The sequence below is a fragment of the Neodiprion pinetum genome, chromosome 6 (assembly GCF_021155775.2).
Source record: "Neodiprion pinetum isolate iyNeoPine1 chromosome 6, iyNeoPine1.2, whole genome shotgun sequence".
Classification (NCBI taxonomy): domain Eukaryota; kingdom Metazoa; phylum Arthropoda; class Insecta; order Hymenoptera; family Diprionidae; genus Neodiprion; species Neodiprion pinetum.
This window is the reverse complement of record NC_060237.1, coordinates 22,399,758-22,413,347: the sequence shown is the minus strand read 5'-3', so window position 1 is coordinate 22,413,347 and position 13,590 is coordinate 22,399,758. Positions and strand designations below refer to the sequence as shown.

The window sequence follows — 13,590 nt, the reverse complement described above, 5'->3', positions numbered from 1 at the left end:
CGAGTGATTATGGTGAAAATTAAAACAAGCTCACAGGTGCTAAAAGCACGTGGTTATTAATCGTTTGAGCTAGACTCGTTGTTCAATTCGAACAGTCTAAATTTGTCTGACGTTAGTAATTCTCAAATATTTATAGTATCAATCAGGAAACACGTGTTGGAGGTAAGAAAACGGTGAAACTTGTACCTTTAGTGCCACTTATCACTTGTCACTTAGAATCGAGACGATCGTCCGAGAACTACGCCGCTGATTGTATTGCGACACTCATTTTAAGCACAAGTGTTAAGGTGGCTGTAGATAACTGTTTCAGTCACCGGTATCGCGGTGAATAAGTGAAGCGAAGCTACCTGCGAACGTTTATAATACCCGAGATGAGATTTGCTCTTCACTGCAGTGCAGCTTCTTCTTGTGAAAGATGTCAAATTCCGATCGTTCGATCACGTGAGTCAACGCAAGTGTTTCGCCGTCTTAACGAGGAGCTGAATAATCCTCGAACCGAATTCGTCGGGTCAAAGTGCACCTAAATTCTACTTGCAGGTTCTCCGTCATCTTCTGTCTAGCAGTCAACTGGCTTGTCTGCAATGTAATCGCGTTGGATAATCGAATAACAGATGTTGTACATCGGCACGTCAGAGCCTTGACTTACCCCGAGGACAGTGAAATGGGGGTTAGTATTGTAAATACTAGATGTGCCTGGGGAATTACACCAGTTCACAAACCTCGAGGTTTCCATCCAATTAATGCCGATAGTATTCGGATCGACGACATGAAGCAATTCCCTGATCGACGGACGAAACTCTGCTCGTTCCAACCCCGTTAGCATTGTTCCGCAAATTTTCGAATTTACTACCATCGACTCTCTTGTTTCTGAGTTTCCCGATGCGAGAGTGATTCGTGGTGTTTTTTTTTATCTGTGTGCGATTATCGGCGTTTTGTAAAGCTTTATGTGGGAACATATTTCTCGATTCTGAAGATGAAGTAATAAGTCAGCGAAAATGAATGTTATAACAATTTCATCTGCAAGAATTTCGAATATTAAGTGATGAAATTTGGCACGGCATTTGAAACGTTTTCCTTTCACATGTTTAAACGTGAAGTTGATATATTTCGAGGTTTATTTCGTTTACCCCGGGTTGAATCTAGAATTTCCAAAAGATGTAACAAGAATAGCTTCGGAGTAAGTACCCATCCACCTACCCACAGCGAGACGTAGTATAGGTATAGGTAATCCTTCGTTGCATCCTCTCTGCCTCTCCCGTTTGCTTTTCTCGTTAACATTAAGAGAAGCAACAAGTGAGCGCTGACGCTGCGTCGCAATGTTTCCCATGGAGTTTCCCTGGAAAGGCTGCGAAGGAATCGCCAATGAAGGGTCGATGTAGCCCTGGCGGAGGTCCAACCTGATCTTTGGAAAGCGTGGAAATTGGTGTTCGTTGAAACATGAAAGCTAACGTGGCCTTAATTTAACGTCGAACAAAAAACAAAGTTTATTGCAGCGAAATGTCGATTGCTTGAGATATTCGATAACTTGACAATCATTCCGCCGCGCAAGTAATCGACAATAACTGCGGAAAATAAAAGGATATTCTTTCTTTGTCACAGGTGAACCAATTCGGTGGAATTTACGGGTTTTTTTTCCCCTCAAATTTCAGATTTTCTTCGCCTTGGCTATACCCCTGGATGATCCGGTATCTACGAAGTCGATTTCGGTCGCGTTTTTCTTCGAGGCTAACTACGAGCTGCCTAGTAACGTGACGGATTTTTATCCCGAGCTCGAGGGAGCGAGAGGAAAACGGTCAATCGACAGAAGGACGATCTACGCGATACTGGAATCGAAATTTGAGTCGTGAGTAGATCTGTAATAACAGCAGAACGAACAATCATCGTTGCGAAGACAGAGATTTCCACGTTTTTTTGCCCGCTCACCTCCTACTTTCTGCACAGACTCGGTGTCAACGGTACGGAGTGTCTTCTCAGATCGATATGCGAGACGACGAGGAATCCGATCCACGAAAACAACGGGGTCGTCGGTGACTTGATGAGAATCATTTTAACGTGAGTGTCGCGAAGCCCGTCAGTCCGATCGCGAGAGACAAATCTCCGGGGTTTCCCGGGGTTCCGGGACGTGTACAAATGATTTGAAAGGGTCCGGACCGGGCATTTTTCTCAGGCATCCTCCGGCGACTAGACGGGCGGCTAGATTGCCGGGTAGTGTATTGTAATTTAGAGTAACGTCATTTAATTTCAGACCATCTTCATCCGCCGACGAGGGTCTTGCCGTTGAATATTCCACGGCAGAAGCGACAGGACAGCGGAGAGGCGAACTCCCGTGCAGCAAGGCGTACCCTCTCTGTCCCTTCGGAATTTACGACTACATAACAACCGTGTATGAATGAATACGCCTCTTCGTTTGTGTAATTAAATAATAAACAACTCTCGCCTCGGTGTACAGACCGATCGTTTTATCAACGGTTACCCCGCAATGATGTACAGTGCTCCTCTCAATTTCGCCCACCGCAGGCGTACCTGTATATAATAACGAATATTTTAACGGGAGTCGAGTTTACGGTGCGAGGGATGACTTATGGTCCCGCCGCTCAACTTTCGAGTCACTCGAAATTGAAGGGCGCGCCTGACGAGGCATGAATATAATACTCAGCGAGAACGTCGGACGGAAAAAGGACAGGGAAACACGAGTCCGTTTCCGTACGGCAAATTTCGCAATCGCGCAATCGCCTCGCTTTCGTGCGAATATATTTTGGCAAACATTTTTATTCTCCGGTGTATCGGCACAGGAGCGCGCAGTAAAAGGTCGCTTTTAGCCGTCGCCGGTGCTGCCAACGAAATGGACCGCGCCCATGAAAATCGAGAAAAGGCCACCGCGCGTGTTCGGAGTCAGTTGAAATTTGTATTCATCGAGAGTCGAAAAGCGGACGTGTGTACGCGTTCGGTAGGGATGCGTCGGGGGTTTGGGCACCGCGAGACGCGCCCAAAGACCTGAAATCGATCCCGTCAATCCCCACCCCTTGCCAATCACGGTATAATTGAGCCCCTTTGCGAGGACGATAACATTAAGGCTCGAACAAAGTGGGAAAAGATCTATCGACACACCCTCTCAAAATTTACCGAAATCATTCCTTTCTTCACGAAGGGAAAAGGCTTCGGAGGTTCTCTGTATACGACTCGATTTAACAAAGTGCGGTACTTCGGGAACATACCTTTTTCCAGCCCTCTTCTTCGGAGCTATCTACAATTATTGCAATCCTGCAGTCCAATTCCAATCTCAAGCCCCGGAATAGGTTTCGGATCAATCTCACCACATTCTTCTCTCTGATCATAGATCAAGTTCGCGGTACCTGAAAACTTACAAATAGCGTATACTATTTTCTACAACCGTCGTGTATGCTGGTTTTCTCAGATCCGCCAATTATAGAACTCGTTTTACGATCGACGTATATACTCGGTGATATTGTATAAGCGTTTCTAGAAATCCGAAACGTATTCGGTGTAAATTACATCGGAGACGACCTGTGCTGTATTTGTATAGGTATCGACAGTAAAATCAAACGGTATAAATCATCTTCCCTCTCTCAGAGTTTCGGCCCACCTTATTGGTTCGGCAAGATGTACCGTAAGATAGACCTGATATATACATATATATCCTAGACGGGGGTGAATCGTTGAATATTTGATTGAAGATCTAATGCGTGGAAATGCGAGGCTCTTCAGAAAGAGCCTTGAGTCGTGAGCTGGATAGGGAATGACAATTGGATGAGCGTATCACCGAGCTGCTTAATTACTATCATTTGCTAACATCGCAGCGAGTCTTCGCATTTATTTAATTGGTGAAAATTCGGCTGAAAAACGTGTGTTGTTTAGTCCAGCAGCCATGCATAAATTTTGCACCGGCTCATCTTGTTCACGGATTAAGTTTCATCGGACTTCCATCGACAGCGAATGACATCACGAAAAGTGATCATTGTTTCCGAAAAATACTTATCGTTATCCTTCAGCGTCCGTGACAAGATCTCGTCCAACTGGTCTGATCTGCAGTAACGTCGAGGCCTAAAGTTCGGGGTATGAGATGGATAGGCAGGACCCTTGCGATGCCTCAGTGATACATTCGTAATAACTTGAGTGCTCGATATACGCAGGGTGTCTGGCATATCAGTCAGCTCGGAAACGTCGATTTCGCAGCGAGGGAAACTTTTCCACGAGACACGACGCTGAATCGAGAGAGATGGGCTGATGTTTACGGGTTGGATCAGGGCGAGCTGGAAAGTGCAGTTGCATCTGATTTCATCAGCAAACAAGACAATTACTCGGGAATAGATCGGCGAACGTTTGACCGGGCGGGATGTTAACGAAGCGTGAAAACCAACCAGACTCCCCTGCTTCGGAGCTTGCGTCTGGAAATCATTGACCGTCGACCCTTGTCAAGTCTACCTACCGATTAGTCAACAATGTTCGTATACTGTAATTCCGTGTAATTCGCGAGAAATTCAGGTCAAGTTTCTGCAAACATTCGGCCCGCGGTCATGCCGGAATTTAGGGATTACTTAAAAATAAATGATCCGCGGCGATCCTGAGTCGTAAGAGAGATACGCGCCGCGGGCATAAGAATCGGAAGCTTTCGCTCTGCCACGTGTGTTGCGAAAACACCGAGGAGAGAGCTTTTCCACGCCGAGGGCTAAATCGCCAATGACACGACTTGGTCTTCGTCGGGTACACGTGGATCAGGAATCCGTAGATAGGTCACGTTGCGGCTATGTGGGTACGTGTATATCGGCATTTGTGGTTCGAGGAATGAGATGATTAATGAGTGCCGCGCTATTACGCGACGTGGAAAGTCCCGATTACATCGAAAAGACCGATCAGGAGGAGGGTCTGGGATTTCGAGCACGTACCGTTCGCTCCGATTCGTTCAGACTCCGAAAATTCTTTCGGTAATCCCTCTCTCCGAGAACATGAAGGCCTGTAATAATTGGGAATTTGTAGTTGAGTGGGGTGTGACAAGAACGGTATACTACTTATTTGCAGCTTCTACCGGTTCAATTAACGGAGTGACGATACGAAGAGAATTTCGAATTTCAGTAAAATCTAGAACATGGATACGGTAAAGATAACCGGCGCTCAATTTCCATTTCGGAAGCTGAATATGTCGTACAATCTCGTTTCCTTTGAGAAACCTGCGTCAGGATGATGTGCACCAAGTAGCCCGAGAAGCTGTTGTGTCGTAGAGGCCATTCAGATGTCTCGCAAATTGAACGAAGGAGACAATCGTGTTCCGGAAGCCCAGCGCTGCAACAAAGAAAAATACGACATTTTTATCGAAAAACCGATGCAGAAATGATTAGATGCATCAGACCTTGTGATTGGTGGATAAATATATTCTTTTCAGTATACAAAACCAACCTGAATCAAAACAGAATTGCGTCGCTTGTAATTTTGAAACATGTGGCATATGTTTTTCAGATCAATTAACTGGACCGAAACTGAAATGCAATCCTGGTCCAGACTTTTAGGTACAGTGAATTATCACGTTCATCAATACGCTCCTCAAGTTGAAATTCACAATAACACGTATCACACTTACGCTAGAGTTACTTTTGTCAGGAAACCTGGAAGTCCTCATAGTCATGCGAAGTATATTCAGAATTTTTGAGTGACGAATTTTTCCACTTTTGTCTAACGGTATTGGAATTAAGATGGTGATTATACGGACTCTGAAAATCGCAGTAATTATTAGTCGTATAACGTGTCTCGATAGCGTTTCTCTCAATTAAGCATTGTCTCAGTGATCCCGAAGCCTATGACGAAAATTTTCACGGTTCATCACTAATGAATTCAGCTATTTATTACCAACAAGTCAAATTGTAAGGAGAAGGGTATAACGTACACGTGTACTTACCTGTAAGGAAATTGAGAGAGGTGAGGCAAGAGATACATTAAGCTAAGTGAAGAAACACAAGCTTGTTTATACAAGTAAAAATGAAAAGCCAAACAACGAAATACTCACACGACCCTATTCCAAGAAGGTATCTTCGAGATTGTTACAGAATGACACTTACAATTAGTCTGCGTCTCAGATCATCCCAAATGAGAAACTGGATATATTTCAACGGTGGGAACTTGTACAGACCATTTGACCGTTCGCGTTACACGTGTATTTGTATGTTCAGTATCATCTAGGTGTTGAGAGAAATTGCACACAACATCTCCCGATAATTGATAATCTTTCACAAATCTATACATCATTCCATGCGTTACTTGGTATAGATGGCGCACTGAACTCCTGAATGATGTCAATTTCTCGGCTGATATTTTTCTTGGATATGAAGATTTCGGTTCACCAACATCGAAAGTATGCGATGAAAAGCCATGGACTAGTTAATTACAAACGTACTTTATTTATTTAAAAAAAATGCTTAGTACTTTTTGGTTCTATTCGACTATCACACAGTTAAATTAAATATTAGGTGAATAGTCAACGGCCTGCGAGTTCTACTTTTATTATTGATTATTATATCTATCTACATATTATTATTTATACTTACGAGTTGTAATATTCAACGGAGTGAATGGAATTATTTTTATACAGACATAAATGACAAGCGTTAACGAGTATCGACACAATTGGCAAATTACTAGACGATAACAGATAAATTTGATCTCGTCAATTTGCTGGGAAGAACATTTCATGTAGGAACTGATAGCGTCAATCTGTTGCAAATTTGGATAGCTATTCATTAATATTATCAGTTGGCTGACTCAGTACAAACTAATTAGACGTAAATTGCGCGAATCAAAATTATGAATAAAATCAAACTAGTCTACGATTTCCGTTGCACTTGCACTTAAGTAACAACTCTTACTCTTTCTTTCAACTACGTGCGAGAAGAAGGGCAATACAAATCCAAGAAAAATAGCAATGGTAATAATCACAAACAACTCTATTACCGGCACTCATTACTAACACAACGGAAAATTACAGCTACTGAAGTCACTCATAAATTTATAGATAATAATTGGCTATAGGGAACAAATAAAACTGATTAAAACTTACCTTGAAATAGAATTTCATAATCATATTTTAGTGTGTACTGCCCGCGAGGAATTTATTTGTGAAAAGGATTTGCCAGAAATTAATTAACGCGCATACGAATTTATTTTCATTCATTTTACTCTCATATTCACAAATAATTCGAATTAATAATCGCGTTACTCGCACCAAGCGCCCGAACTATTTTCACAGGCGATAAAAAGGGTCATTGAACGAAACAAACCGTGAATCTGTTTGGCTGGTCAAATGTATGACTCTATTACAATGTCTGAAGTACATCACAGAAAGTGAAAGACACGTCGATAAACTAGTGCCTATAGAACGTTTCCGTCTACTTCTAATATACTCTGGAAAGTGGGAAATCTTGTTCGGCGAGATCGATCGAAAAAGTATCAGGATCAACAATACTTCATTCAACAATAGCCGACGAACTTCTGCACCCTTTTTATCGAGCGAGTAAGTACAGGAGAGGCAACAGCTTCTCGCAGCGTTACGCCTTAATAAGAGAGGTATAAAACGTTTCGGATAAAAGTTATTGAGGATCAAGTAAGACGTCGTCATAGCTTCATAAAATCGATCGTTTCTTTCTCTTCTCCTTGCGTTTGATATACTGCAGCGCACAGTGTGAGAACGCTTTATATCTCGTATATTTTCTCACCCTCTTATAATTTCTCCCCTCGGAAGAACGATTACTGAATAATCCCTAATTACAACTCTTATAAATGACGATGCTTGGCCAGAGTGTCTTATCCACGGGGTTCTCACAGCGAGAGTGACCGCATTTGTTGCACGTTCAAACAATAGCGAGTCAAGATCCGTAACGAATGAATTCTGCTGATCCTTGGGGCATGGGCTCTGTCCATCAGTGTCAGGCCGTTGAGGAATCGACCAGGAGACGAGAGAAGAAGACGCTGAGTTAAAATAACGACGTGTCCTAGGGTGGCCACCGTGTTTCGCCCTCCGTTTAAGGACGAGAACTCTCTTCGTGGGGCTACATTGGTTGTTCACCACCTTCGCTATAGACTAATGAAGTTTCCAACCAAGTCGAAAAGCCCCACTGGACAAAGCGGGTAGGATTTTGAGCAGGTCCCGTTCATCCCGATTCGTTCAGCCTCGGCGAATTCTTCGGGAAGATCTTCCTTTTGGGATGACGAAGGCCTGAAATATAGAATTGACCTTCGCGTATATATTATTCATTGAACACATGTACGTACATTAGACAACGAAATTAATCGAAGAAGAATCTTGGTATCACATAAGTGTTGTGTGGGAATAAAATTTCGATCAAAGGGGTCTCAGGAAAATTTGTCTACTCTGCGAGTTTACCGTGTCTACACATATATGACTACTCATTTTCTTTTGGAAGACTTACGTGAGGATGACGTGCATCACATCCCCCAATATTCCGTTGTGTCGAATGGGCCATTCCGACGTCTCGCAAATTGAACGAAGAAGGCAGTCGCGTCCCGGAAATCCGGCGCTGAAGTATAAAAGTGAATATAACGTTTAATTTATAGGGCAAGGTAGGCGTGACGTTTTAATGACAAAGAGCGTATTTTTCTACTTATTCATATGTGCCCGCAAAGAGGGTAGAAAATAATCAGCAGCGATTTTGGGAAACGAAATGAGCCCTGAAGAAATTCTTATCTAGAGAAACGAATATGCGGGTATACCTTCCACGGTCGAGGGTGGTAACACCACCAACATAACTCAGTGTATACTTGTAGTTTATTGGAAGCCTGCTGATAAAAATTCCCAGCTTATTTGTTATTTATGCTCGTGTACCTCCTCGGAAAGAATGAGCTCGACATCGTTGTTTTCAGAAAATATATTCGCATTTTTCGAGTGTAATAATTTCATTTCAGGAAGAAACAAAGGTGCGATAAAATTTTCAAAGGAGGCATAACACGAGAAGAAAGAGAAAAGGAAAACAAGAAACCGAAAGAGATTGAACTTTCCTTTGGAGTGATATCGAAGCTTGACAACCGTCAGCCGAACATAATTAGGCTTTGCAATTTATTTATTCGTGTATTTTATTTACCCCCCAAGTCCGGACTCCGTTTGGCCTTACTTTGTTGAATTTGTGGCATTCCTTTTGGAAGGCACGAGAAAACGATTGTACACAATATGTATACTCGGATTCTCAAGAGCACTCGCGGAAGTGACTCGCAAGTGGAAAATGCAAACAGAAAAGTAAGCTGAACTGTGTCTCTCCCGAAGTAGTTTGAAGTTGACTGGAACGTCGCAGCTGCCGGTACAAACATCGTGACAAAATGTTTCGATACTCGTTCAAGTTCTCATTGTTTTCCCAAATCTCTTACCAGGATAGCACCTCCTCATTTCCATTAACAACGCCGTTATACTGGGGGGTTAAATTATGCATTCCGCGTAAACTGTATAGAGCAAACCTTTCGAATTTGCTTTCCAATGCTCGGTAGACTGTTCCCCTGTCGATGCTCCGTCGCGTCCTTCGGCCAAGAAGCAGCGGGTCGTAATAGGAGAAGTTTGACGGGAGATCGTAGTTGGCTTCAAAGAAGTAAGACAACGATATGGAGTGTTCTGGGTCGGATAACGGGACGGCAACGGCGAAGAAGATCTGTCTCAAAATTTAAAACACCTTAAGTCACTCGATGATCGATCTTTCACCCGGTATGAAGATTCGCAAAAAATACTGCACGATGTTTAACTTACACCCGTAGTGCTGGAGCTAGGATAAGTCAATTCCCTGATAGGTCTGTGGAGTATTTTTGCAATTTCCGAGTTCTCGTTTGACCAGCATTTCGACGAAGATATTGCAGCGGCGATGACGATCAGTACCCTTGAACGTTGAAAATGAGGTGGAATAATGTAAATGACTTTCCAGGAATTATGTAGCCCAGTGAAAATCGGCTTGAGAACTTATAATTTGGTCACGAAGTGGGTGATAATTTTTTTTCACTTAACCCGTGACTACAGAGTAGACAGACGTGATCCGTCCGTGGGTACCTGATTCAATTTTTGGACGAAAATTTGGTATTCGTGTCACGAGCGCGCGAGTGGTCGACATTGTGGTTAAATCATACGCTGTTCAGAGAAACACACACTTCGGTACCTCACCCTTCAAAGGAGTACATATTAGAAATATTTCTCATTAAATCTTTAATTATTCCAACAAAGTGTTATTCATCTTGAACGGGTGGTGAAAAAATGGAGAATCTAGTTAATTTGCCTCGAAGGATGTCGCATTTTAAAGTTGAAGCTCCACTCTGGAAGAAGGTTAAACTGACTGGATAGAATTTAAAACCATTTCTGAACCTTTTGTTATCAAAAGCACGAATTCAAAATTCTTCTCTTCAAAAAACATAGAACCAACAACGCAGACAAGTCGATGAGAATGACGTTAGAGGTAAATCTAAATAAGAATTTTGCAGGAGATGGTAAAAGCTTGTTGAAAAGCATGGGTGTACAACTTGAAACCAGATATTCGAGTAACGAGAAATATCAAATTTGAAACGAGAAACGAGACACTTACGTGATTTGGCGCTGGGAAGTCATTGTTAAAATTTTGCGAAGACGACACTGACCGACGCTTCCGGCCCGTTGTAACCAAAAACTGTAACTGGTCTAACGGGCGATGTAACGTTCGGGTTTCGGGAAGCGAAGCAGCTGTTGGTACCGCGTCGCGACGGGAGCGTTTTACACGTGTATTTTAACCGGCGGCGGAATCCGCCGGTGTTAAGAGGAGTGCACACAAAATATCTCGATAATTGCCCTCCGTGAAACGAATTCTCGGCGCACTTCAGTGAGCCGTGCGAGTAGCTTGCCGGCTGCAGAGTGTCAATCGAATCGGTTTGCGATTAAAAATACATAACACGTCGTCTGGCAAAATACATCAGCGATGAAGAACTACTGCGTAAATATGTTGGTGATCGTGATTTTCACCACTAACATTTGCTGCCGTGCTACCGACAAATTTTCCGTCCGAGATCTGCTTCGCAGAAAGAGATACCTCGTCTTTCCTGATCCGCTGGACAGCGAGACCAAAGTGCAGGTACGAGATGCACCGATAACAACTCTCCGGGATCCTTCCACTCGCTAATAATTCACCTTGTCGATTTAACCCCCATTCTCAGCTCACGCTTGCAGCGGCAAATACAGAATATTGTTGAACTTTCACGTTAGCATCGTCACCTGCAACAGTCACTGTCTTTGCAACGACGTTCATGCTCCGATAACTCCGATCAAATATATTGTTCACTTGTTTTTCGCAAAATCTGTTCATTTTATTTGTATCGTGGGTACACATTTATGCAGTCGTGCTTACTCCAACGATGATTCGACTTATTGTTGATAAATAAGTAAAGAACGCCTCGGGGATTTCAATTCTCGATGTCCGATAACGAAGTGAAAATAAATCAGTTCCTGTCGTTTGAAGTCATTTCATTCGAATCATTCGTTGGGATTCTCGCAGTGATGACCCTAACAAGCCGGACACCTACTTGCGGGTTGAAATTTTTTGCCGGATTTTAACGAGGACTTTTCATTTGACGAAGGTGCTCTTCGGGTTGGGTCTTCCGATGGAGGGTGAGGTCTCCATGACCCTTGGCTATGTTCTCAAGTGTAACTACGACCTACCGTACAACGCCTCCGTTTTCACGGACCCCTACATCCGGTACGAAAGGTCAGCCGATGAGATCGAGATACCGGATAATAACAGCGCGACTGACGTGCGGGATACCAAAGGTGGGTATGACGATTTCGGTGGTGAGTTTCATCCGGTGTATTATGATTCGCAAAGAACGATCGTACATTGCTCGGAGTTGAAAAACATTCCTTTTACCGAGAGACCAAAGAATCATAGTAGTAAGGGGGAAAAAAAAGAAATTAAGGTAGAGTCAAAAACAGCTGGGGAAAAACGAACTCTAACCAAGGAATTGATTCGAGCGGAACTTTGTGGTCCAGAATTGCAAGAGAAGACGGAAAATGAAAGCTCTGGGGAATTGGTCGGCATAAATTTGAGGGAAAAAAGATTGGTAAATTGAATTTTCCGGGAAAGTTTGTTTTCGTATTTACGGAGGATGGAACTGACGCGTCGGAGCGGCTGTCTGGGAATTATTGACCCGCGAGATCGCGGACGATCGCCAGGTTTTCCTGCAGGCAGGCTCCGGGACTCGAGTCGTTTATCATTTTTTAGGGCCAGTCTTCTCTCGCCTAGACAGTGATCCTCTTTAATTACATTGCGGCTGCAAATTACCTTCAGGTGAAGCGGCCGACCGCCCCATTGACATCCAAAGGCCGAGTTCGAATTCGTCCAATTCTTTTACCCTGAGATAATTTCCTACGATTCACCTGCTAATCCCAAGTACTTTTTTCGATCAGGCACTACTTCGAGATGGAGCATTTACAAGATGCTCGAAACGGCGATGGAGACCTTCGGCGAAGGCAGAGCCTGTCTTCTTCGTGCCGTCTGCGAGGCCGCCGAGACGCCCTTCAAGGAAGACCACGGCCTTCTGGGTGAACTTTTGCACGTGCTGCTCACTCCGTCGACAACAAATGAGGAACACGAGACGAGCACGGACCAGGAGTACCATGCCGCCGAGATACTGGGCAGCACTTCCGGCGGAAATTGCCGGTCACTTTTCCCCGAGTGCGAAAGCAGTCCGCTCGATTATTTCACCGAAATGGGGCGTTCGCATTGAATTGATGTCGGCGGAGGGTTTCAAAGCGCTTTATAAATTTCACTCGCGATCGTAAAGCCGATTTTTTCATCCTCAATTGTTAATCCGTGATAGAGAGAGCGCCAATAATCAAGAGTTTTGCTTCGAAAGCATCATCCTCTCTTTACTGCTATCGTCACTTGAAAATAAAAGGATAAATTTCTGATATTCTTTTCCGATGTGCTATGGCTTCGATATAGACCATACAGCGTATGGTATTCTTTTTCAATTACCATTCATTCGATCCAATGTACTTGTACCTATGACTCATATTTATGAACAGAATAAAGAGAGAAGAATAAGAGTAGTTACTTGATTCCAGAGTTATCGATTTCAACCCACCTTGATTTTCCTATACATGTTCGAATTAACGTTATACTACTTGTCGGTTTCGGTGATAAATTTCCCCGAGGTATTTCGTGTCCTTGTACAAGGGTTGCATGCCTTCCTAAGCTTTGAAAAAGCTCCCCTTAGTCTCCGAACTTCAAACTTGCGGAATTCCCGGGTAAAAGTATTGAAGTAGGCTTCGTCACTCCATACAAACTTATAATACTTGCCTCTATACCCGCGGCCGCTTCCACCTCTGCTTCTGGGACCAGAAAGCTAATGCGCCCTCTTGTTTATTCTTCTTCTTTCCGTTGTTCCCACAGTGGTGGCCCCTGATGTTTTCCACTCCGACTGACATGAATTATTCTCTAAATTATTTACCTTCTCCCGTTGGTTTCGGCCGCTCGTGCCATTCGCTTAACCGTGGAATACACCCGGGGGGATGATGCGACCCCCGCCCTCCTTTTTGCATCGACGCTACGGGCTGCAAGTTGCGTGTATAGAGGT

At 43.5% G+C, this 13,590-nt stretch overlaps 3 protein-coding genes across 3 annotated transcripts; 2 read left to right on the top strand and 1 right to left on the bottom strand.

Annotated features, from left to right (window-relative positions):
- The first annotated feature begins 230 nt into the window (after window positions 1–230).
- Window positions 231–2,450, top strand: LOC124221984 (uncharacterized). The gene is made up of 5 exons (XM_046632489.2): window positions 231–441; window positions 538–667; window positions 1,650–1,843; window positions 1,942–2,052; window positions 2,246–2,450. The coding sequence occupies exons 1-5, from the start codon at window positions 416–418 to the stop codon at window positions 2,391–2,393; spliced, it is 609 nt and encodes a 202-aa protein (XP_046488445.1). The 5' UTR covers window positions 231–415; the 3' UTR covers window positions 2,394–2,450.
- Window positions 2,451–7,162: 4,712 nt separating this feature from the next.
- LOC124221985 (uncharacterized) lies at window positions 7,163–10,709 on the bottom strand. The gene is made up of 5 exons (XM_046632490.2): window positions 10,572–10,709; window positions 9,752–9,878; window positions 9,469–9,656; window positions 8,433–8,540; window positions 7,163–8,218 (listed from the first exon to the last, which is right to left on the bottom strand). The coding sequence occupies exons 1-5, from the start codon at window positions 10,592–10,594 to the stop codon at window positions 8,077–8,079; spliced, it is 588 nt and encodes a 195-aa protein (XP_046488446.1). The 5' UTR covers window positions 10,595–10,709; the 3' UTR covers window positions 7,163–8,076.
- A 90-nt stretch (window positions 10,710–10,799) lies between these two features.
- Window positions 10,800–13,042, top strand: LOC124221981 (uncharacterized). Its single transcript, XM_046632485.2, has 3 exons — window positions 10,800–11,090; window positions 11,593–11,782; window positions 12,419–13,042. The coding sequence occupies exons 1-3, from the start codon at window positions 10,938–10,940 to the stop codon at window positions 12,736–12,738; spliced, it is 663 nt and encodes a 220-aa protein (XP_046488441.1). The 5' UTR covers window positions 10,800–10,937; the 3' UTR covers window positions 12,739–13,042.
- The last annotated feature ends 548 nt before the right edge of the window (window positions 13,043–13,590 follow it).

Coding starts and splice junctions, on each gene's coding strand:
- LOC124221984 (XM_046632489.2), top strand. CDS start 416: ATGTCAAATTCCGATCGTTCGATCAC. Junction 1,844..1,941: donor CTGGAATCGAAATTTGAGTC/GTGAGTAGATCT, acceptor CTTTCTGCACAG/ACTCGGTGTCAACGGTACGG. Junction 2,053..2,245: donor TTGATGAGAATCATTTTAAC/GTGAGTGTCGCG, acceptor ATTTAATTTCAG/ACCATCTTCATCCGCCGACG.
- LOC124221985 (XM_046632490.2), bottom strand. CDS start 10,594: ATGACTTCCCAGCGCCAAATCAC. Junction 9,879..10,571: donor ACTTCCCAGCGCCAAATCAC/GTAAGTGTCTCG, acceptor TCAACGTTCAAG/GGTACTGATCGTCATCGCCG. Junction 9,657..9,751: donor CTAGCTCCAGCACTACGGGT/GTAAGTTAAACA, acceptor ATTTTGAGACAG/ATCTTCTTCGCCGTTGCCGT.
- LOC124221981 (XM_046632485.2), top strand. CDS start 10,938: ATGAAGAACTACTGCGTAAATATGTTGGTGATCGTGATTTTCACCACT. Junction 11,091..11,592: donor ACAGCGAGACCAAAGTGCAG/GTACGAGATGCA, acceptor CATTTGACGAAG/GTGCTCTTCGGGTTGGGTCT. Junction 11,783..12,418: donor TGACGTGCGGGATACCAAAG/GTGGGTATGACG, acceptor TTTTTCGATCAG/GCACTACTTCGAGATGGAGC.